Consider the following 24,988-nt stretch of genomic DNA (forward strand, 5'->3'; position numbering starts at 1 on the left):
AAGAAAAAAACACCTCAAATTAGTTAGATATATCAATAGATGCACCACTTGCTCGGTTATGTATGAATTTTGAAAATAAATATTCTAAAATCTGATGCGTGTAAATTTGCTCTGAAAACAGCCTTTATCTGAAGAGACAGCTTTAGAGAGAAAGCTGGGCCTCATTCCACTAACTAACTGACATGATCAGGATCCCTTTCCTCTAGTACCCCAAGAGAGATTGCTGGGGCCGTCCCAGCACAACCTGCACAGAATAAATCAGAGACTTCCTCTCATCGCTGTTAGTCAGCACCCCAAATCCACAGCTTTCCCCTGGATATGTAAAGCTTAAGCGTCTGCCTGAACGTTTTCTTTTTCTTTGCTAGCTTTCACCTAATGTGAAAATATCAAAGGCGATTCTGCTTAAGGCTGAATGTGATTTTATGCTTTTCAATGGGATTTGGCACACTTGAGAGAAGCAGCATTTGTGAAGAAGTTTGGTGTCAGCTCATGTTTGACACGCCGTGGTGTGAGAGGGAGCAGGTGTGGTCAGCAATATTCATCTTATCAAAAATGCACTGTGTACACGAAGGACAAAGTAATAGGAAACCAATGACCTGCATCATTTTAGACAAGAAAAATGAGCATATCAGACAGTGCAAAGTGGTAGTAGCAGAGTGTAAAAGTTGATACTGCACTGCAGTCACAGCACAACAGGAAACAGTGAGGAATCATATGCAGTGCAGCTTGACAATGGTTGATTCTGAATTGTGTGGTTTGAGTGTTGCTGGACAAACAGAGTAAGACCGTGTTCTTCTACCTCTAAAGAGTTTTTTTTCCTCCCATGACTAATTCATGCGTGCTGTCAGAACAGGAACAGTACAAATGAAGGCCGCTCAGCACATGACATTGCAAACAACTTTGTCCAATTTATGAACGCTAAAACATTAGAATGGTTGCAAACTGTCCCTTTCATTGCTTTACACGATTACCTAAAATCATTTATCTGACAGCTGTGCTACAGTGCTGAAAAACCTTTTAAGTGTTATGGCTTATATTGCATTGTTCAATAATGTTGGTGTAACTATTACATAGGGGAACAGTTAAAAGGACAGTTCAGTCAAAAATGAGAATTGTCATTTTCTGCAGTACAAAAATAGGGATATTTTGGAAAATGCCCCATGTCCACACACAAAAAAAGTCAATGGGGTTTCAATGTTGTTTTGGACCCCATTGACTTTCATTATATGGACAAAACAGCTGAAATTATCTCCTTTTGAGTTCTGCAGAAGAATGCAAGTCATTCAGTTTTGAAATGACACAAGTGAATGATGAGTACTTTTTGGGTTTACTATCCCTTTAAGTACTATAAAGGCACAGTGAAAAAACACTGCATGTGAAGCACAAAAAATGTATGGCTGGATCCTGCCGATGACAACAGAAGTATCTTTCCTCAATCCCAGTTCGCACATCAAAGAAAAGCTTGCCAGTGTTTCTGTTAAAATCGGTATCCCAGAAAAAAGAAGCAAAGTAAAAACAGCAAAAAACACTTGATATGATTCCTTAATTTTTTATGTATTCTCGGTGTTATTGCAGATGTTTATTGAAATCCAACTGACAATACAGTGATGAAGAACCAGGAGGAAATGCAGCCAGTTCCTATAGAACAGGAGTCATGTAAGCTCAGCCACTAATTGGTCTACGCTGAGGTTTCATGCTGCCCTAATGCTTGGTATAGTTTATGCCCTAATAATGAGCCAAGAGGACAGGATCTTCAAAGGTCAGAGAGCTGGAAATTCATCGCTGTGGACAGAAGAGCCAAACGGCATACCACTGTTAGCACCCACACACAGCTCCATGACTTGGGGAGGGCACTGCCTCATTAGCTGTGAAATTCATCTCGGCATTCACAGGGAGAGATGGAGAGAATGGGGGAGGGTGGTTCCATAGTCCATCACGTCTTCAGCCTCCAGGCTGTCCATCACCTCCCAATAACGGTTACTGTGGCAACCAATAACCCAAGTGGAGGTGCCGCGCTGCATAAGAGGCTCAGATCAAAGTCCACAGGTATGACGGAGCAGAGGCAGATCCCTTAGGAGCGGCAGAGCTTCAGCTACAGCAGTCACAGAGTAATCAAATATACATGCAGCAGATATTTCAAAGCTTCACCACCCTAGCTTCCCTTTAGGAGCTTTCCACATCTGTAGCCATGGAAACAAAGGAGGAACAGAGGCAGAAACTTTGCTGTCAGACACAACTTTTATCACAGGCAGTCTGGGCTGTAATATCCCCTCCATTTAAAGCAGCAATTACAGGATTTTATAGGCTCAGCCCAGCAGATGGATATTTTTTCCATCAATTATTGAGTGCAAATGTCAAAATGTAACCAATGGCTTTTAGCCAACTTTTTTTACTGCTTTCAAAAAGAGAAAGTCCAAATCAATAGGTCTCTATTTATCCTATTTACTTACTGTTGTTCAGGCGTCAGCAAATGTTTGTAAAAGTCACTCGCCAAGCCTGCATTTATTTGATCAAAATACAGTAAAAATGTAATATTGTAAAATAGGACGATGTTTTATATATGTATGAATAAGATGTTTTAAAATGTATTCAGCCTTTTAACATTTCAGCAGCCTTTATAGGGCCCTGTGAAATCTGTTTGATTTTTTCCCAAATCCCATTTTATTTTCCTTAAATTTTGTCTTTTCCATTTTAGAAGATGTGTAGTAGATGAGTTCACGCAACACACTGGCTAGTCAATTTTGAAAGTACAGTTTTAAGTTGCACCTATTAAGCAGTTACTGATTTGAGAAAATAATGAGCGAGAACATTTAAACAAGAGATGCACTGATAGTAATTTTTTCCGTTGATACCGATAGCTGATTATTCAGAATGGTATATGCCATTATTGCAATAATTTTTTACAAAAAATGATAAAAAAAAACAATAATTACACTCAATGCTTGTCTTCATGACAAATTTATATTTATATTATTTAGTTATTATAGCTCACTAACAAACTTAAAGATTGGATAACTCCTGTGGTAAAAAAACTTCTGCGGTTGAATCACTGATTGAGTGATTACATGAGACGATACATTTCGGTAAGTTGTACTGTATCTTTCAACATTAACATTTAGATGTTAGTTAACATTTTTCATGATATAACATTAAAGTAGAAGAAAATCCTTGATGCTACAGCAATCTGTCATGTCACATTTAAAAGCGTCAAACCGCCATTTAAATTGTTTGAATTTCGTAATAAAATTAACTAAATTTGAAAGCTGAGACTTTGTTTCTTATCAGAACAGAAGTAACAAAGCTCCTTGCTATTATTGGATGGGAGGAGCGCTACGAATAATTTTAGGTGTAGGAAAACAACGCAGACCTGGCAACACTGGCTTGAACTACAGGCGATTCAAAGGGTCAAGTAGAACCAGCTTTAACATTGCTGTTTTTTTAACTGTTAATGCATTATGGTCAAGTTAACTTCAACAGCCCTAAATTCAATACAAGACATTTTCTTCACACAGTACGAGTTGCAGTCTGACAAGTTGTTCTGCCCCCTTTTGACTGACAGGATAAAATCAGCCCTGATCATTGGCCAATATTGAAAATAATTGCTTATAATTGATACATCGGTGCATCCCAAATAGATATTCCTGTAGATGATGATGTAAAAGCTCAGCCAGGGGAGCAATGAATGAAATTCTGACAACAATCCACCGTGCCAAAAACCTCAAAATGACACTGTATGACCGATCACATGACAATTACTAACAGGAAAACACATGAGTGCCATTCTCAAACACTGGCAGAGCTCCCGTAAAATGAAGCTCATGAACTGTACACACTGGAGTGGGTCCTTTAAAGAGGGTTTTTCCTGTTGCTTTAACTGCTGCCTAATCATAGGATGAGTGACTGGCAGCACAAACATGCACAACACTTCAGAATTACTGCAGCCCAGCTGCACAAACTGACAAACAACCCCGCCGCACAGGCGCACACGTAAAAGCGGTGAGTTCGGAGGCTGTTATTTGCCCAGTGCTGAGCGTGGAGAACTGCCCAGGGCTGTACAAACAGAACTGCCCGCGCACTTTCATTAAGCCCTTTGATAGGAGGCCAAACAGTCTGGTATGGTGTTATCAGAGATGGGAGATCATCCATCATCTTAACCATTTCATTACAGTGGATTAGCAGCTCAAAAAGAGTGTTTTGTAAAGTCCTATAGGTCAATTAGCGTTGTCAAAAGTATCGACTTTGGTACTAAGTCAGTACTGAAATTTAAAAAATGTGACGATACCAGATGTGATTTCCCTCTAGCATTTTGAGTGCTGTTGAACACCTGATTGGTTGATGTGTACACTAGCTCAACATTTATGTCTCTGATTGGCCATTGTGTTGACGCGCTCAACATAGAAGTCTATGATTGGCTACATTGATCAACACTTCAAAAACATGTCTTGAAAGATCGCTTACACAGATACACACGGGAGTATTTGAAAGCAGGCGTCTATCAGTGGATATATTAGGGATCCGCTGATATACACCTGGTAGCCAAATTAGGCAGAGGGCAGGCTGTGTGAAATGTATCCTCAAAAACTAAATAAGGAAAAAGAAAAATTAGCCAGACTACATTAAATACAGTTTGCTTGTAATAAGGACATGGTCAGAGGAGCTGACTGCAAGTTTCTAAAGAGAATGATTGACTAGCAAGAGCATGAAGCCATCAAAATCCAATTGTGCATGACAAACAAATCTGGTACTGAGTTGCCAATTTAAAACCCCAACTCAAAACCAGACAGTTCATCATCTCTGCTAGTCGTCAGTGCAGAGTATCCTCAGTACCTCGTATTATTAGGACAGCTGGTGCAGTGACTGATGAGGGTGGGTGCATGGGAGACAGAAGAGGCTCTATTCTTGGTTTCCCACCCACTTATTTCCTGACTTTAAAATAAAAGCACTGCTTTACCTGACGTAATGGCGGAGCTAGTTCACAAGCCATTAGACAGTTCACATAGTTAATTAGCAAAAGAACACGTGTGCAACCAAAGGAACATTACTCAGTAGATGGGAATGAGTCTCTGGCGGGTTCTGCAGCTGTTTGCAAGGCAAGTAGTTTGCTGACATATGAGGTTAAAGCTTGGGAATGGGGAGGGGGGCACCGTAAAGCTGACATGCAATGGTGTAACTCACCAGAATATGAACCAATGGTTATTTATCTCTGTATTTCTTCAATACGAGTAAAGCATCCAGTGAGCAGGGGTGGAGAATGTAAGGCAGGTGCACAGCGAGAGGAGAGGAAGTGTTATCTCCTCTATTTAACGTGGGTTTCAGTGGAGAAGCTCACTCGCTATTGACGCATTGGAGTCTGATGACAATTTTCTCAGCATTCTCTGAAAAAGGCTTGGAAAAGGTTCAGCTCAATCTCTGAACAAAAACGAATCCAAACTAGACTTTACATAAAACAACAGATTACTGAAGCACAATATTATGAACTTGATGTAAGGAGATAAAAAGATGCAATTTTTTCATTCTAATCATGCACGTTTTTTGTACTGACGAATTGATTTCTTTTCTGAAAAAAAATTGTGATTTAATAAAAAAAATTCACACACTCAAAATCCATCCGAATGTCACTCAAGTTTGTGTAAGTGACAGGTTGTCCTGCCCTCACGCCAATAAACACGGAGAGGAGAGGAGAGGAGAGGAGAGGAGAGGAGAGGAGAGGAGAGGAGAGGAGAGGAGAGGAAAGGAAGAGAGGAGAGGAGAGGAGAGGAGAGGAGAGGAAAGGAAGAGAGGAGAGGAGAGGAGAGGAGAGGAAGAGAGGAGAGGAGAGGAAGAGAGGAGAGGAGAGGAGAGGAGAGGAAGAGAGGAGAGGAGAGGAAAGGAAGAGAGGAGAGGAGAGGAGAGGAAGAGAGGAGAAGAGAGGAGAGGAGAGGAGAGGAGAGGAGAGGAAAGGAAGAGAGGAGAGGAGAGGAGAGGAGAGGAAGAGAGGAGAGGAGAGGAGAGGAAGAGAGGAGAGGAGAGGAGAGGAGAGGAGAGGAAGAGAGGAGAGGAAAGGAAGAGAGGAGAGGAGAGGAGAGGAGAGGAGAGGAGAGGAAGAGAGGAGAAGAGAGGAGAGGAGAGGAGAGGAGAGGAGAGGAGAGGAAGAGAGGAGAAGAGAGGAGAGGAGAGGAGAGGAGAGGAGAGGAGAGGAGAGGAGAGGAGAGGAGAGGAGAGGAGAGGAGAGGAGAGGAGAGGAGAGGAGAGAGGAGAGGAAAGGAAGAGAGGAGAGGAAAGGAAGAGAGGAGAGGAGAGGAAGAGAGGAAGAGAGGAGAAGAGAGGAGAGGAGAGGAGAGGAGAGGAGAGGGCATGAGTTATTTTGATTCAATATTACAAGAGCACATTTTTAAAAAAAAATGTGCATGGATAAATCATTTATAATAAAAAACCTGCAATATTCCATAAACATATATGACAATAAAAATTGTCATGGTGACTTTAGAGCAAACCAAGCTTTAGATAAAAACGCTTATCATGAGCTACACGTCTGCATATATGCACATGCCCCACTTCACTCTGCAACACACAGCAGATGAATGTAAATATATATTGCACTAAGCCACGTTACGATTACAATTTTACTATTAATCGCTCAGCCCTTGTACAGACAATACAAACGTGCCATACACAAGCCATCACTGTAATTGAGTTATGAACCAGACTAATTCTCAAATGATGAACCAGACAGGGGTTGAAGAATGTGGCCTACTCGACTAATTTCCTGCCAGAATCAGAGGTGACACTCCCATTCACAGCTTAGGTTTGAGTTACAGTGGCGTGAGGGCTGGAGGGATATGAGAAACACTGTGTTGCACACACTCATGCAAAGCCCTACCATATGCAGGGCTGAAACACAAGACGTTGGGCCCCCAGCACGAATAAAATATCCATGAGCTTTTCCGGAGATATCCTCCACCCTCCTTCCTGGTTCTTTGTTTCTCTTTCTCCCACTTTCCACTGCCAAATCCTCGCTCTGTGCTGAAGATTAAACTGTGGGAAGCCATTTTGTTAGGTCGATCAGAATGCCAGAGGCCTTTAAAAATATATCCCCATCCAACCTCATACAAATGAGTTGTCAGCCAAGAGGGTAAACTGGAATGCTTAACCTCCTCATGTGCATGAAGAGACGAGGCATTTCCTTGGGCAAAAATACAGTAGGTCAGCCACTCTGACTTCCACATTGGATCCGCCAAGCTCCCCTGGGAAGAAGCACAAAAATGGGGACAGGCGGACAGACTTCCCCATCACTGAGTCACACCGGGCACAGAAAGGAAGGGAAACCGGAGTCATACCTTGGGGGAATAAGTGGTTTAAAGCACAATACAGAGGAATGAGAGAAATGCACTCAGTCAGGAGTGACTGGAGGAGGAGGACATCCTGAATCTTGTGAGTGGTGCATTAATCACAGCAACACTGAGCCAACACCAAAGAGACTGCAACCTTATGGCAACAATGCTGACAGATATCCGCCTGTCTGCGCACTTGACAGCTTGTCTGACACCATCAGAAGTACTCGAATACAACACGCAATGATGATTATTGTGCTTTCAAACAATCTTCAGACTGGGTCTGGTCTGCAAATGAGTAAGCTAATTGGTTCCAGAGTGCACTCAACGCACACAGAGAGGATCGACAGGAATCATGGTTGAAAAGAAACAGGGTATTTATGTCGGCCCTTGGTCAATTGTCATCCAAGCATCTGCCCCGCACAGAGACAAGAGCTGAGAGGATTTCTCCTACCAAAGAAAAGAAAAAAAGCCTAATATCGCACTGGCCTACTTATTCGCCGCGTCAGAGCGTGAGAAACATTATACTGAAAAGTACAGTCTTAAAGACTGACAGGCTAAAGTAATCCCTGCATTTAGTGATTCTTGCTTACAACAGCTGAAAGAATGTGTCCTAGTGCAATATGTGTGTCCGGCAGTAACCTGGGGGAGGTGGCTGTGTGACCCCTGGGTGCTGTTCAGTAACCTAAATCCAGACGAGGCGCGTGGGAGCCGGCCAGGCTGCTGAGGGAGGCTAAAATCACCATATGAGCTCTTCATCCTGTCTGGAGGCCCCACAGACTTACTGCACTGTATTACACAGCACTGTCTGCAGCTGACCACAATGCAGTCTCACACACACATGGACGTACCATGTCACACATTTTTGGCAGGGCAACAGGCTTTATATTTGGAGGGATAAGGTTATTTTGTCAGGACATAAAATAGGAGTAAATAGGAGTAAATAAAAGAGGCAAATCTGACAGCTTAGTTAGAGGTTTGCATTTCTTACAAATCTTTCCACCATTACTAGGTAGCTGTGATAAAATATGTACAGCGATTTCTATTTCTTTGTCTATGTCTAGGAATGGGTCAGGAAAGGTTTGTGAATGAATGAGTTTGACTGGTTTATCTAGTTTTCTTTCTCATTTTTTTAGGGTCTGGGCTTTAAAGGGGATGAATTTAGAGACCCCATCATTAAAAGGGTGTATAGTGTAATATGGAATTAATTATCTGCAATTAGATTGCAATTTTAGTTTTAAACGTGGTGTTCATTTGACTGATAAAATCATATAGTGTCTTATTATTCGAATTAAATTTGATTAAATGTAAAAATGACAATGCGCAAAATTGCACTAGGTAAAATGCCCTGGAAATCGATTTAAGATGGCAAATATCTCCCCTTGAGAAAAAAATTGGCTCTATATATATATATTTGAGTCAGCTGTCAGGCCAATTCAGTCAAGGTACCAGCACAAAACACTCAGCATTGTCTGATTATCGTTATCAACCACATTTTTTGTTAATAATCGCACACCCCTACTGTCATGCTAAAATCTTCTCTGATACTTGGTGTCCCCAAATTAATCCTCTTTAAAACCTCATCTCCAAAGCCAAAGCCACACTTTGGAGTCATGACATTATTATTTGTATAACATATTCTTCAAATAACATTAGTGTCAGCATTACACAACATTATCAATGTAAGACATTGCATCAAGTTATCATTGTGTCTTGTGTATTTGACCATAAACCAATTAGTCGTTAAGATAAACCACTGACTACTATGAAGATTATGCACATCTCTAGTCTGAACTCACTCTTGTCTTGAAAGGGGTGAGCAAAGGGGTGCGCAACAAATAAACTTATCTTGAAATACTGCAGTCATTGCTTTAGTTAACAATTAACCCAACAATAAAGATCATATAATAGAGGTCAAAAGATTTGGTTGCCAGACCGAGTGACCATAATACAAAGACTCACACTAATTATTCTCACCTTCATGACTCTTCAGTTCAAGGTGTAGTGTTTTACATAAGGGCGAGACTATCGTAACACACAAGGTTAAACATGTGACTTCAAGTGCATAAACATCACATAACAAAAAACATTGATGTCAGAACAGTGCTTTAACAGTTCACCACATTTGACTCAAACCACTATAGCATTTATGTTGTTTGGTGTGGACAAAATGTCCATGAAACTGCACTTTAACATTGCCAAACATGATCAATTTAACAATGTAGAATACATAAAGTACATTAAAGGGGTGGTAAAGTATGATTTCACTTTTCTAACTTTAGTTAGTGTGTAATGTTGCTGTTTGAGAATAAACAACATCTGCAAAGTTACAACGCTCAAAGTTCAATGCAAAGGAAGATATTTGCTTTTAACTCCTTATCAAGCGCCCCCCTTTTTTTGAATATACATAAAAATGCACATTCCGAACTTAAATGGTTGTAATTCAAGAATGCTTTGGAGTATAGATGTAAGATTGGTCTTGTTTTTAAGAAGACATTTGGCAGATTTTTGTAGAAGAGAAATAAATTAAGAAAATTAAACAGAAAAAAAGTTATAGAAGTTTGAGTTTATGAAAATGTACAACGTTAAAAATTTAATTATTCATATTTTATATAAAATATATATTTTCAAAACCTGGAGGACTCTAAAAATGCAAAAAAATCAAAGGCAAAAATCTGAACAAGTTGTCTTTAAAATTTTAGGTTGATATCTCAAAAAATAAGCTTTCAGTGAGATTTTGTTTGGGCGCAGTACCAAACTTTTTCACTAGTTGACATTACTGCCCATATAAGGGCGCCTCCATTTCCATATGATGTTTGAGGGATCTGAACCATTATTTTTACAATTTTCATACAATTTATGAAGTAGAAATCCTATTCAGAAGTAGTGTTGGAAGTTTGGCAGATTTTTAAATGAATTCAACCTCTAAGAAACACAAAAAGAACACATATGTGCATTATAGCTCGCTGCCACGAATGGTGAATCACAAATGGTAAATCTATATTTTTTTTATTTATATTTATAACATTTTCAGACCTTTTTTTCTAAAACAATTGAATGGATGCTATCTTTTGAACTCTTGGCATGAAAACAAACTGAGGTTTCTACCATTTTTTCATGATTTTTCATGTTCATCACTATTTCAAAATAAAGGTCTGAACACGCCTTAGGAGTATGAAAATATTCTTGTTGCAAATTGATAAATTACGGCTCCTCTGTAATGTATTTTAAAAATCAGTCACCACAAATGAAAACTAGAGATTTTAAGCTTTCAAATGACATATAGTTTGTCAAGATTGGTTTAGGTTTAGTATAGGATATTACTGTTTAAAATATATAATGGCCGCGGGCCCGCCGGCGCCAATATAAAGGGTTAAAGAAAAGGACTACAACAAACGGCTGGTAGGGACTACACGACATTCCTCAGGGGTAGTGACATCGGCAAGCCTTAAATGTACATAAACCCCGCCCCCTGGAACACGCAGTCCATGTTGAGACGAGGGAGAGTTGTTGTATAAGAGTACATTTGTGAGTCAGCTCAAACTTTAGCATCCATCTTTTCCAGCCCGATCTCATCCCAAGGCGTCATATCGTCTACATCCAACGCACATGGCACCCTTTAACGTCAATATGAGACGCAGATAGATATGGGCCAGAAGGCGCCTCCTAGCGGTCTAACCCTAACCCAGACCTAAACCTAACCATAACCGAACAAAGCTCTGTGCGTGTCATATTGACGCTAAAGGGTGCCATGTGCGTTGGATGTAGACGAAATGTCAAAAGTGTCAGTATACTGTATGACGCCCTAGGATGAGAATGCGTTGGTCTTTTCACATGCAATAGAAAGTCAGTCTGTGTGCATCTCACAACAGTTCCTATACGAGCGATTTATAGATTACCATGACAGAATATCCTAATTGAAGATAGTTAACTCCACATCAGCAACATAAATTCATCAACTAACCATTCAGAGACCTTCCTTTTTTTTAAGGAAATTAATACTATCATGGTTTCCACAAAACTATTAAATTGTTTTCAACGTTGATATCAGCACTGAAGGCAGCACTGACAGCTGAAAATTCAGTCTTGCCATTACGGGAATAATTTACATTTTTAAATATATTAAAATATGTTGACAAACTTATTTCCCACAAAAGCCTAATTAGCCTATACAGCACTTGGAACATGTGGCCTATATTTGAGAGTAGGGTTGTAATGGAATGAGATTTTCACGGTATGATAACAGCCCAATATCACGGTTTTACGGTTTCACACAGTATTAAACAGTCAATTATGATCATCATCAGTTAAAATGACAGTCAAATAATTACTTTTTAACAGGTTTTTATTTGAACATATGCTTTATTATAACTTATAACCATTTGTTTGTTTTGTTTATTCAAAATTTAATAATCAAATTCAATAATAAAAACGACTTATTACATTTAATCATTGATTAGGGATTAGATTAACACCTTATTTGTATCGTTAATTTATTTTTTAAAAATTAAGAATAACAGAGTCCTATGAAATGTATTTTATTCAGATATATTATCAAAAACAGTGGTGGTAATCAAATGAATGTATACAACTAACAATTTATTGTATTAAAATGTAATCAAATGAAAATTGAACAGCTTTTATCCTTTTTTTTGGCAAAGTGTTGCACAATAGATATTTTCTAAATTAAAGGGGTCATGACATGAGAAACCAAATTTGCCTTGATCTTTTGGTATACAAGAGGTCTTTGTACCATTAAAACGTCCTGCAAGTTTCATAGCTTAAGACTTCCTCCCCATTATAAACGAATCATTTATTTAATCAAGCTCTAAATACAGCTCGTTCTGGATCCATAAGAAGTGACGTCACGGTAAGAAGTGACGTACCAGCGTTTGCATATAGACTGCCTCCAACGCAAGACAACTACGCTTTAAGCGCAAGACAACTACGCTCATTTCGTATCGTTGTCGCGCCTCACAAGTGTTCAGTCGACGGACAGCGAGTGGGTCTGTGTACAGGGAAATTGCGATGCCTTGCAGATGTGCTGTTCCTGGATGTGGACAAACAACATCTTTGAATACGCTGCGAAAGATCCAGACGTCAGGGAAAAATGGATGCACTTTATTTTTTGCGGACGTCTCAGTCACGGCAGTGTTAGTTTAAGCGTTTGTTCTATACATTTGAAGGATGACTGTTTTGAGAACAAATCCCAAAATGATGCTGGCTTTGCCAGATAACTGTTGCTCAAAGATAAGTCCGTGCCGACTATTCTGGGCTCAACAACGACGACGCAAACTGTAAGTAATGTATTTAAAACTTTAAACTACTTTTTAAATACGCTGAATCCGCAAATGTTCTGGCTGGGGGCGTTAATAATTGATGCATAGGCACTGACGTTAGCCAATCATAACAGTGGGCGTTAACACTGAACTCTTAAAGGGGAAACACCCCCAAAACAGACTGTTTGAATCAGAGGATGAGAAACAGGGTGGGAAAAGGTCATAAATCACTACATTTTAAAAGTTTTTTTGTAAAAAAAAGCTATAGTAATACTATAATTGCACCTAAGGGAACATAATAATAAAATAAAAAAAACCATGTCATGACCCCTTTAAAACACGGACAGAAAATGATATCCCATAAATAATGTTTAAACAAATTGTAGTTATTATTTTCATTCTATTAAATTCTATTGTTCAATAGTAGCCTAATATTTTTTTCTCCATAATTTCTTAAAATTAAACAGAACTCTTATTTTGACGGGTTGTAATTAAGACCTTTTAGTTTCAGATTGTATTTTGAGAATGTATTTTCTCAAATAAAATGAAGAAATGCTCATGTTCACGGCAAACGCTGAAAACACCATGAGCGTCACGCATACTTGAGTATGTAGTAGACGAAACGGCGTAGCTCGATCACAAAGAGACACACAGAACATATAGGCCTAGCAGTCTTTTTGCATTTTAATAAGTGCTGCACGATTAATCGAAATCGAACCGAAAACGTGATTGGCTTCGTGCAATTATGATTTTTTTCTCCCTATTTTTAAATAAATATAGGCACATCGAGTTAGTTCGTGTGGAACGGCTCTGTGATCAGTAGCAACGCTGCTCCATCTCTGAAAGCATTGTGAGTTTATAACGTGCATTTGAAAAAGCAGCATGTGTCAAACATCTTCCCAAACTTGTAATGCGAAGCTTTCATAAACCCATTGTCCATCAATACACGACATTTAAAATATCCTTTTATGAGCTGATGTGTGGCACACAATATATTATTTTACAGTATTCTATACAGTGATAAAGGCTATTAGCATTTCATTATAAATATACTTTATTGTTATGGAAATACCAAAGGCGGCTTGAAATATATTGTCTCAGTCATGTTTATTGTCTTCATGTTTAATCAGTCAAAGCGTTTCCATCTTATTTTTTATTCAGCTACAGCATTAGCTTCACATTATGTATTTCCTGAAAACGTCATTATGTCACTTCTGAGGCAAATGTGGAGTTTCTGCTTGAGGGCGCCCTCTGACTTCCAGTATGAATGAAACAGAAGTGTGTTTATCGCTCACTAATACTCACTCCATCCCATTTTGGGTAAAAAAATAGCCTAATACTTATCTCTACAGAAATGTATATGATAATCCATATGCTTTTCACAAGTGCAGGAGTTTTTTCCCCCCACACTGGATGCATAAGAGGCTCATATCACATTAGTTATTGACTCGGTTTTTGATTTTGCATACCTCCTGACAAAATAAAAAAATGATTGTGTCAGACTTTTATAGTATAATATTTTATAATAAATCCTTAGACCTTTCTAATTTAGTCATAGGCTGCCCACATGTTACCAGTTGCAGGTTAACACTGCCTGCAGTTTTTCGTAAAATATAAAAATTATCATGATTATATTATGTTTATTCTTAAATACAATATTTAAATTTTAATAATGAATGTTATTGTAATAGAAATATTTCTTATTTTGTTAAATATTTTTATTTAAGAATAAAAATAATCATCATCATAAATATTATTAGTCATATTCAAGCACAAAATGTTGGGCCGAAGTTTGTATACACATATATATCATTTGTTAAAAAAGATTTATAAATTTATATATAAATCACAAATTTAACCATAATTCGCAATTCGATTTTTTCCCAAATGGTGCAGCCCTAACTTTAATGTTCACAGACACAGACCATGTCGCGATTTGATTTACTGTGTGCAGCTCGATTTATTCATCCATCCATCAATTTGTGCGCTTTAACCAAAAATTATATTTTCATGACTGGATTCTGGGATTATCTTTGCATCATGGAAATCATACGGCTTTAAGTTATAAACGGGACTTACCTTTATCTGCACGGAGGGGTGGTGTACTGGAATATCGGCAAACATGTTTAATGCGTTTCCTCCTTTTGTAGCCACTTTGCATCCACATTTTTAGCAAGCTGGATAATATCTATCCTTGAGGACAACCACACATTCATTTTTTTTTAAATGCAAATTATTCCCATACTGCAAATTTTAACTTCTTTTTCAACAGGGGATAAAGATTACAGATAACAGCCTCTGTCTCTGACATTTACTCCGCTGTACGTGTGTGGTTGGAGCAAGTTGAGAGTCTAAGCAGTCAAGAGGAAAAAAGTTGTTTATGCGCAGGAGATTCTCCATCGGATTTGTTTTTATCAATACCGTAGATATAATTATCATACATGTTCATACCGTGATATAGGCTATCACCAAACCGTATACCGCTACAATCCCAGTGTTTCCCCTATATTGAGTTATTTGTGACGGCCCGCCACAATATCAATTGACCGCCAAATAGAGTTTCCTTTTGAATAAGTGTAACTATATTTTACATTTGATTACAGTTTTTACCTGAATACCTGAACATCTTAAAACACTGTTTATTTCAATCGTATATGTTCAGTTGTATTTATTTGTGCAATTAGGCTACTAAATTTTATTTTTAAACTTTATTTGTTCTTTTTTTATTACTGAGTGTTTACTTCTCTGTAATAATGCTTAGGCTATATTAGTTAGGCTACCGGTAAGCTAGTTGTTTTTGCTATATATGGTATTTTTAAAGCATAGTCAAAAGTTCTTTGTGTAATTGTTCTTTAGCCTGTTGATTTTTGTTCATGGTATTCAGCTACAATGAAATGTTTTGCAATAAGACTTAGATGTGAATGATATCTATGTTTTTTTCCCCTTATTGCAGGGGTTGGGTTCTCAACCTTTTGGAACTAAAGCTCCCCAAGCCTTCCCTATCATGTGTCATGATTTTTTTTGTTTCATACTGAGATCACGATTCTCCCATGATTCTGAACAGACAACATGTAATTTACTAGAGGTTCTGAATAGATGTTAATAGCTGCACTCTTTTAAAATGTTTAATTCATCTGAATTATTTAAAAAAACAAAAACATTTTGAATGAATTATTCAATGGCTCACTCATAAATACTTCACTCGTTTCATTACTGGATGAATCAGCATTTTTGAACGAATCTCTTGAATGATTCAATGACAAATCGTAAAATGTACAATGACATTATTTAACAGTCACTTGTCTTTAAGCACTGGTATAGGTGATCGATACAATCATCATTTGAAGCATTCATCTTTCAGAAGGTGATATGCTCTATATTGATTGCTTCCATAGAAATCAGTGTTTATATCTTCTGAACTATAAACTTCTATACCACCAGCACTGAAATACTGATACTGTGTGGTTAAAAAGATGTTTGTGAAACAGCGCCATTTACTGATTTTGTAAAGGTTTAATAGACAGACGAATCGTTGTCATTAAGGAATGAGATCTTGTGGATGATTGAATCAAGATCGCAATGTTTTTTTTAACAATTAATTGTGCCGCTTCTAGCTTTTTGCTAATAATTTTAATATTTAAAAAGTTATAAATAAAGTATATAATAATTAAAGTTGATAAATAAAGTAAAACAATTATACAAATGATATGGCATGGAAACACCCATTTCTTTTGCAGCTGGTTTCACTTACAGGTGAGGAATACTAGCAGATAATCTCTAAAAGCAAACAAACAAGCTCAAGCATTTCCTCTGTATAAAAAATATCCGTTGCTTTCATTCCCAATGCTTTCTTAGAGGCACTTATTTACACAGGACGGGTGACGGCCTGGCTCTGATCAATAGTGTCAGTTTACAGTGCTGCAAACGGTCCGAATAAACAGTATCCACTACAAACCCCCAGCTGGACTTCACATCAATATCATGCACAGGAATGTCTGAGGCCACATGCTCCACATACCTACACAACCATGAACATGAAACACTCACGTGCAAGTGTGCGGGAGGACAGGGAGAGAAAAAGATAAGGAACGGGGGAGAAGAGAGAGAGGAAACAGGCAAGCAGACACCATGTGACACAAAAACGATAACAGCAGAGCGCTGCTAGTGCTTCTTAATGAATAAGCAGGATTCCCCAGTGTCCAGCCCTCTGGTTCTAGCACCGGCACAAGGGGCAGTAAGACACTTTTCACACTGCTTCTTGTGTCTGGCCATCATGCCATGCAGCTACTTCGTACGCAGAGCAGAAAACAAACAAAGAAAAAAAAACACTATTGGACAAACGATTATGGAGAGGCCGGCACACATGGGATGTTTCATTAATCATTCATAGTGTCTACTCTAAAGTCAGCACATCAAGCCAACATAACAGGCAAACATGGCTGCATTTACACAGCAGGACTAAATGCACAGTTCCCATTTTTGTGCCATCTGTTTATATTCACTTAAAACATAAATGACTGTTACATTAATGACCTGCCACTGTTAGAAATATGTCAAAGAAATGACAAAACATCACAATAATGCAATTAGCCAGTTTTATGGTTTATGCCAATAAACTAAGACAGACTTGTTATTTTCCCACTATCCTCGCTTACCAATTTTCGATCGATCGTGGTGCGGTATGCCATATTACTATATAGTATTTGGTTTGCAAATCCAGCGACGACCTGGGTCTTGTTAATAAAACATTTAGGGCTGGGCGATATGACCAAAATCTCATATCACGATATAAGTCATCTCATATCCCGATAACGATATATATCACGATATAGTACCTTTTCTGTAAATTCAATCAATTAATAATTTATATATATAATTACTACATGGAAAATACTTTTAGCATATATCAAATAAAAGAAAAGTTGATATATATATTGAGTATATATTAAGTATATCCTCAAAAATGTTTTATATATATATATATATATATATATATATATATATTATATTCTAAAAAAAAAATGGGCAAATGTTTGATTAAGAATGTAGAAATATAAAATATGAACGAAATTTAAAACACTTTTCAAAAACAAATGATTACAGGCCCAACATAAAATATTGCTATATAAAATACCAAATGTAAAAATTCAATGGAAGATGTTTAAAATGTAGCAGAAATCAGGGCTCTGAACCTGTTCAATGAACGAAAACAAACAAACGAAATTTTGACAGGAGCATAACCAGAACCGGAAACCAAATTAAATGTAATCGTTCTGAACAGACCGTTTATATACTGTCTATGGAACAGACACGCTTATTTGAAATGGCCATTACCCGGTTAACAACGTTATTTTATCGTTCTGTTAACTATTTTAATTTGCCAGTCAACCAATCATGTATTCAAATAGTACAGACTGAGCAAATGTGATATTGACGCGCATAGCCTATCCAACGTGAGTGAAATGCCCATGCTCAGCTGTCAGTCATTATTGATAAGTCGCAATGGGAATGCGCTGGCGTTAGTTTTCCATACTGTATGTCACCAACTGTCAAAAAATTAGGCCTACATTTCAGTGAAAATTAATAGCAGGTAATATGCAACTTTTTGTTTTTTGAAACCAGCGAAAATTGCAGGATAGTGTAGAACATGGATCCACACAACGTCACATCATCACACACTTAAAGCGCTTCTGTGAACGGAGAAAACAGAATAAAGCTAAATATATAAAACTAATATATAGGCCTATATGCGAAATATAGGCTATTTGCCTTAAATAATTACAGATTAACAAAACGAAAGGAAGCATTTTGCTGAGCTTCGGATCATGCTACAGGGTCCAAAGTTCACAAAAAGGAAACCGAGATGTTAGAAAAGGGAATCGAGCTTGTTTTCTGTATTTTACGGCTTTACAGTTTTGAATCATTTTTTGCTTCTATCCGTATGACCATAAATTACGGAGTAACGGATTCCTGTTCCTGTGATCGCGCCGACGCTTCACGGCACGCGCACACGTTATTGCATTGCTAACTTGACATAGCAGCATGTTCATTATCAAAATATAATAGTCAACCAAACATAAAGGAATTTTACCAAATCATGTTCAGGCTACGGTAGCCCCTCATTTAGGAACGAGCTCCTCGGTTTGTCCTGGCTGGTCCTGCTCGGAAACACCCGGTTCTATCACCCTTCACTCGCCATGTTATTCACGTTTCTGCCTGCATTCTCATGGCGGCGTGTAAGATTGCAGTCCTCCAAATGATGAAAAAAGTTTTGCCGTAAACACTGTTTTTTGCGACACCACGATATGAACGATAGAGCATAATATGAATCGATAGACTTTTTATATCGTCCATCCGATATATATCGTCATATCGCACAGCCCTAAAAACATTCGTCACTGAAATGACCAGAACACAAAACCGCACTTGCCACACTCCTTTGCTGTCCCGGAAATACAAACTGCATCCACTGTTCCAGTAACACTGGGTTCTTTGGGAAGCTGAACAAGGTAAACTTTCCCTCACATCCCAAAACACACTTTTTTGGAGACATTCTTGACATCAACCATTCCTATTTAGCGCTGCTGATGATGATTTCCGGTAGTAGCGCGTCGATGCATAGATATTATATAGAGATATATGATGTCTATGCGTCGATGAGCGCGGTCTTTCTCTCCTCTGGTCGACGTGTGCGTGAACGCGCTTTTCCGAGAGCAATGCTCATATAAGGAGTTCCACTCTGGTCTACGTCATTAGATCTACGATAGAAAAAAACCAGCCGAAACGTGTTGCAATCCGGAAGTATGATTTTCAGCACAGAAATTCTCTGTTATTCGTTCAAAATAACTTTTCAAACTTTGGCCATTATTAGCATGAGAATCCATCTCTTTAACACTGTAAACAACTCTGAATACATGAAACACCATTGTACCCCCCCTTTAATTTCTTCTCACTGCAAAATGAACTGACATTTCAGAAATGTTTGACATCTTGTAGCATCAGAATTATAGCCTACTTTGTTTGGACAAATGATTGATGAAAAATTATTGACAAGAATCTGATAAACCGGAGTCTCTAGGCTTATTAGATACATATCAGATTTAAAACAGCTGAATTATATGAACAAAAAGGCCCAGAGTTGAAAACCACTAGTTTAAAACAAGACTTAAGATCTAGCATTTAATAATGAGTAATTCTTCAACTAGGCCTATGTATTTTGATCGGCTTGAACAACACACCTAGGGTCTGGATAAAGCAAGTCTAATTGTGCAAGCCCCAACACATCCTTTAATCTATAGAGGCTCTAAGGAACAGCTTTGCCAAATCACCTGGTAGCTTTACAGTTTTTGGAAGTATACAACAACAGAGTCTCACAAACACCACAAGTTAAACACAGCTGTGTTGCAGTAACAAGCAAACATTTTTTGAAGCCTGAATGCTCATGGCCTCAAAGTTTACTATCCCCGTGTGTGCGAGTGTGTTTAAAAGTAACAGCAGCAGTGAAAGAAGTTATAATAGAAGCAGAATACAAATCAAGGACCCTGTAATGTTTTGCATTTTTTACAGTTGCATTCAGACTGCCTTATTCATTAACACAACAATAAAAACCATACAGCCCAACTAATCCACAATCCCTTCAGGGTGAAACACAGTAGAAAACATGTGAAGTCAAGTACTTTCTCAGGGCATTATCAGCAAAGACCTTTCTAACTAATGAGGAAACAACAATGAGAAAATAAGAAACTTGCATTTCTCAATTCTCCCTGATTACTCTGTAACCATGATGAAGGCAATAACTTCTGAACGAGCCAAAAAAAAAAAAAAAGAAACAGCAAGAAGTGCATGCTTCAATGATGACACAAATATTTACAGATTTCTGCCCCTCTCTTTACCCCTCTAATAATATTTCTAAAGGGTATAATGAGGATACAAATGTCATTCAACTCAATCTGACACCAGGTTCTTTAATTCAGACTATTCACTGTGACAAAACAAGACATTAACAAAGTATGTTTTTATTGTTGTAGTCTAATAATTATTTGTGTCAAAAGCAGAAATGCGTAATTAAAATGTGGTTCTTCTGCATATCAATTACTGAACACATAACACAAAATATGTATTACTGTGCATACAAATCATCAACAAAAGCTCCACTATCAGTCGATCGCTAAAAGAAGATATATCAGAAGCCACATCTCACTTCCTGTTGGGTGAAACATGACATGAACCAAACTAAAGATGTACATACTGATATAGACTGAAAGAAGGAAAGTAACAAATAGAAACCGAGTGCAAAACGACAATTAGCAGATGCAGAAATTAACACACAATTTTTTTTTTTTATAGAACTTCAAAATAAAATAAACTTCACAGAATTTCCTATAGGCCATTAAACATAACGCGTTATATATTTCAATGTATTGAAAAATGTCTCAGCGAGGAGGATGTACATTTTTTTTAAAGGAACTTGATCTGATCACTGCATCGTTTTCCTCAGGCACAAATGACTTACTGTCTACGAGCCATTGCTGATAAAGTCACAAAAAGCATACTGACGTCAAAGCATTCTAGACTATAGTGTGAAAGTGTTGACTGTCAACACCTGTCAGATGGCATAGCGCTATTACACTGCAAAACTACCACGAATCTTTGTGTAAAAAAGGTGATGCAAGTTGACTAAAAAAAATAGTTTTAACCCATTATTGACGAAATATCACTTTTTAGGCTAGCACGTGGGGTGAGGTACAAGAACCAGTTCTTTTGTCTATACTGCAATAATCTGACTCATGCACCATATCGCACTGAACCTCGTGAACCAAAAACTGTCACTGTTATGTTGCACATAAGGCTCATGAGACTTCATTCAGTGTCGATACTGACTGGTCGGCATAAAGCCTTTATGAAGTTAAACATACATGAGTTGTGTGTTAATGTGTTACCACAATATTGTTTGTTTTTCTTTTCTTTTGTTTTTAGTATTCCAACAACATACCGGTAGACTGAAGTCAGGGCCAATTTGGAAGGAAAGAGTAAAGAGGCAGTGAATATTCATATAAAAAAAATAGCCCTAATTGCAAGAATAGCATGAAATGTATTCACCAATATCTGTTCTGCTGAAATCTGAAATTATCTCATTTGGCAACATACTGTTAAACGGACAGGGGTTAAATGGATCGTAGTTGATCTGTGATCCGTACGGACCAGGCCCCACGGTTCAGCACGAATGTGATTCATGGATTAATTGCAAAATTTAACTATTATAAAGTGAAAATGTATCATTTCCACATGTTTTTTCTAGCCAATTTACACATGCAAGCGGTTTTAAACCATTCCAGCACAAGAGGTGGTGAAAGAGAACTTCTCAAACAGCAAACTGATTTATCTTCTGCATGTTCTTGTGCTTGAACGGACATACACACCAAAAAAATATATATATACAAAAAGTACTAACGCAATTAATAAAGGGATAGTCCACCCAAAAACAATGGTGAGTAAATAGTGAAGAATTTTCATGTCGTTTCAACATTCCTACATGTATGACTTTCTAGAGTGGAAACCAAACTACACTGGAGCCCATTAACATTTCTCAAAATATCTTTTATGTTCCACAGATGAAAGTAAGTCAAGGGTTGGAACAACATGAATGCAAGTACATGAACTATCCCTTTAAAGAAATCGTTGAAGAACTAGAATCATTCAAAGGAATCAGAAGCAGAATCATTAAATTCATTACAATTCCCTGACTTCCTAAATGTTTGGTTGGCCTAGAAACAAGATTAGATGCAGTTCTTTCTCATTTACACTAACTAGTCTAAACGGTATCAGTTTATGTGAAACAAGTGAAAACATACCAGCAAACACAAGCATTATTTAGCTTGGAATAAATCTGAAAAATAATGTTCTCTCACCCAAACGCCTAAAGGGAGCACTGCTGAATCGACTGATACTATCATACAGATACAAATCTTGCAAGCTTTTTTTGGTTACCCAAATCCTCTGGACTTAAACGCCCTGCGAGACTAAACAGTGAAGCAGCCATTGAAGAGATTCAACACTCATTGTTTCATGAGACAGACATTCCTTGTCCAATTAGAATTCCTTTCATGGGCCCAGGGGGGAGAGCAGCACAGCTGGAGGCGCTGGGTTTGTCTGCAGCCCCAAAGCTCTCCACCTCTGCTGTGGACATCTCTTCCACAAACAAACTCTCAAGTGGTCACAGAGGAGATGTTGTGAGACATCTGCGTAAAATAAAGAGCAGCTCATTCAGAGCTATCTTGTTTGTGCGGGAACACTGTCTTTATATGGTGTCATCATCGCCTCCATCAAAGTAGTTCATTGTATGTTTGATGTCAAAATAGTTCTGTCAGATAAAAATGGGGTCATGTGCGATGAAAAAAAAAAACCCTAAACAAATTAAAACAACATTATGTCCAACTAAAAATCTAACTTTTTCACATTTAAATGACAACATGCAGATGTACTGGTAATCCACTTGTTCTAGTGGCATACATCAACGGTCAACAGGAAAGACAGGAAAAAGCAGTAACACTTCACAATTTCATTTAACATTAGTTAACTAACTACATTAATTAAAATGAACTACATTAAGAATACTTATAAAGCATGTATTAATCATAGTTAATGTTAATTTCAACATTTACTAATACACCATTACAATCTAAACTAAAGACATATCTGATGAGCAAAAGTATTGCTCATTGTTAGGTAGGCTAATGGTAGTTAGTAAATGCATAAACTAACATTAACTAATAGGACCTTATAGTAAAGTGTGTCCAAAGATATAAAAAAAGAAAAATATGAGTATCCTCTATCCTTGTCCCTGCTGAGTCTATAATGTGATAAAAGCACATAACCGTGTACTTTTGAAATCATACCAATCTTTCTATTCCACCGACACTTAAAAGGCACTGATATGTCAACAGTAGATTTGGTTTACAGAGGCAATTGTAAATCCAATCCTTCAGGGCACTGTCACCATGTATGTGGTGATATCATAGAGATCAGTATGCATCAATCATATCCTGTTAATTTCCAAGCAAGGGGGGATTTCAAAAGAGTAAGGAAAAAATCTTCCCCAAGAAAACCCCATCAGTGGATTGTGAAACGGTATGCAAGCATATAAAGAGCAAGCACTGTAACCCTTTAACTTTCTTCAGTGAGCAAATATGTATAGCAAGACACAACACAAAATATTAACGAACAGTCTGCCACACAGTCTTAATATCGTAATATATAACGGAGACACAGCCATCCAGATGAGGGAAACCGAGAAAACAGCTGCCGCTGCTTCCTTCATCCGGTTAATACTCAGCTGATTTATGACTAATCCAACCTAACAAACCATCCACGGGGAGCTGCTTTCGGCTGATAACGCTCACATAAGTGAAAATAAAGCATGTCCACGGACTATTGTGCTGTTTATAGAGATGTTGATGAAATACAGAACTGCTTATCGTCTTAGCATGCGTTTAGCATGAAGAGCCAGGCTGCTGCAACTCGCCCCAGCAGAAGCTAGCAGGATAGTCAGTCGCTTAGCCTTCCACACACACATGAGCGACAAACACACAGCGATAATAACCTAACCAGAAGTATGAAATGATAATTAACTCAGTAAAGAACAAATTACATCAATAAATTAGCTTATTTGTAGTCGTTTTACCTGTCAGTCGGATTTTGATGCTTGACCCGTTCCTTCGAGTCCCAGGATTCGACATCACTCCCACAAAATAACCAACGAACTTTCTCTCAGGATAAACCCAAGACGCTCGCTTCAAGCGGATATAAAAACGTATAAAAACGCGCTACGATAATATGTGGGTTGTGCATGTGTTTCTAGGCGATAAAACGGTATTATTTCCGTCTGGCAAATCCCCTGTAGCTTTCAGACTTAACAACACAGGCTAACATTTTTTTGAGCTCAACGGCGTTCTGACATCACGTTAGTACAGCGGAACGTGCACGTACTCGCGCTTGGGCGTGCGCGCGCTCTTCCGTCTGGCGCTGGCAGTACATTGTGGGATGTAAAAGGAAGTAAAGGATATTAGTCATGTGCGTTTTGATGTTGTCCAAAGCTGAATTACTTCATGAAAAACTGTACGTTGGCTGATGTCATTAAAAGTATTTTAATTATTTTTATATATATATATTTTTATGTTTTAATAGATAGATAGATAGATAGATAGATAGATAGATAGATAGATAGATAGATAGATAGATAGATAGATAGATAGATAGATAGATAGATAGATAGATAGATAGATAGATAGATAGATAGATAGATAGATAGATGCATGATTCCTATTGCTTGATAGTTGTCATGTGGTAGAAGCAAATAAGGTTGGTCTGAGCAGGGAAAGGACTGGATTCGAGGACTTTAGC

The 24,988-nt window shown here is 37.9% G+C and overlaps 1 protein-coding gene across 2 annotated transcripts in view; it reads right to left on the reverse strand.

Moving 5' to 3' along the window:
* smurf1 (SMAD specific E3 ubiquitin protein ligase 1) overlaps positions 1–24,615 on the reverse strand; it is a 39,894-nt gene extending 15,279 nt beyond the window's left edge. The window contains exon 1 of one of the 2 annotated variants that reach the window (XM_079613048.1): positions 24,270–24,615. In XM_079613048.1, the coding sequence (XP_079469174.1) occupies positions 24,270–24,324 (55 nt within the window). In that variant the 5' untranslated portion in view covers positions 24,325–24,615. The remainder of the gene's footprint in view (positions 1–24,269) is intronic. The other variant, XM_079613047.1, reaches the window with a different exon arrangement.
* Positions 24,616–24,988: the final 373 nt, after the last annotated feature.

Source organism: Phoxinus phoxinus, assembly GCF_949152265.1.
Source record: "Phoxinus phoxinus genome assembly, chromosome: 1".
NCBI classification, from domain to species: Eukaryota; Metazoa; Chordata; class Actinopteri; order Cypriniformes; family Leuciscidae; genus Phoxinus; species Phoxinus phoxinus.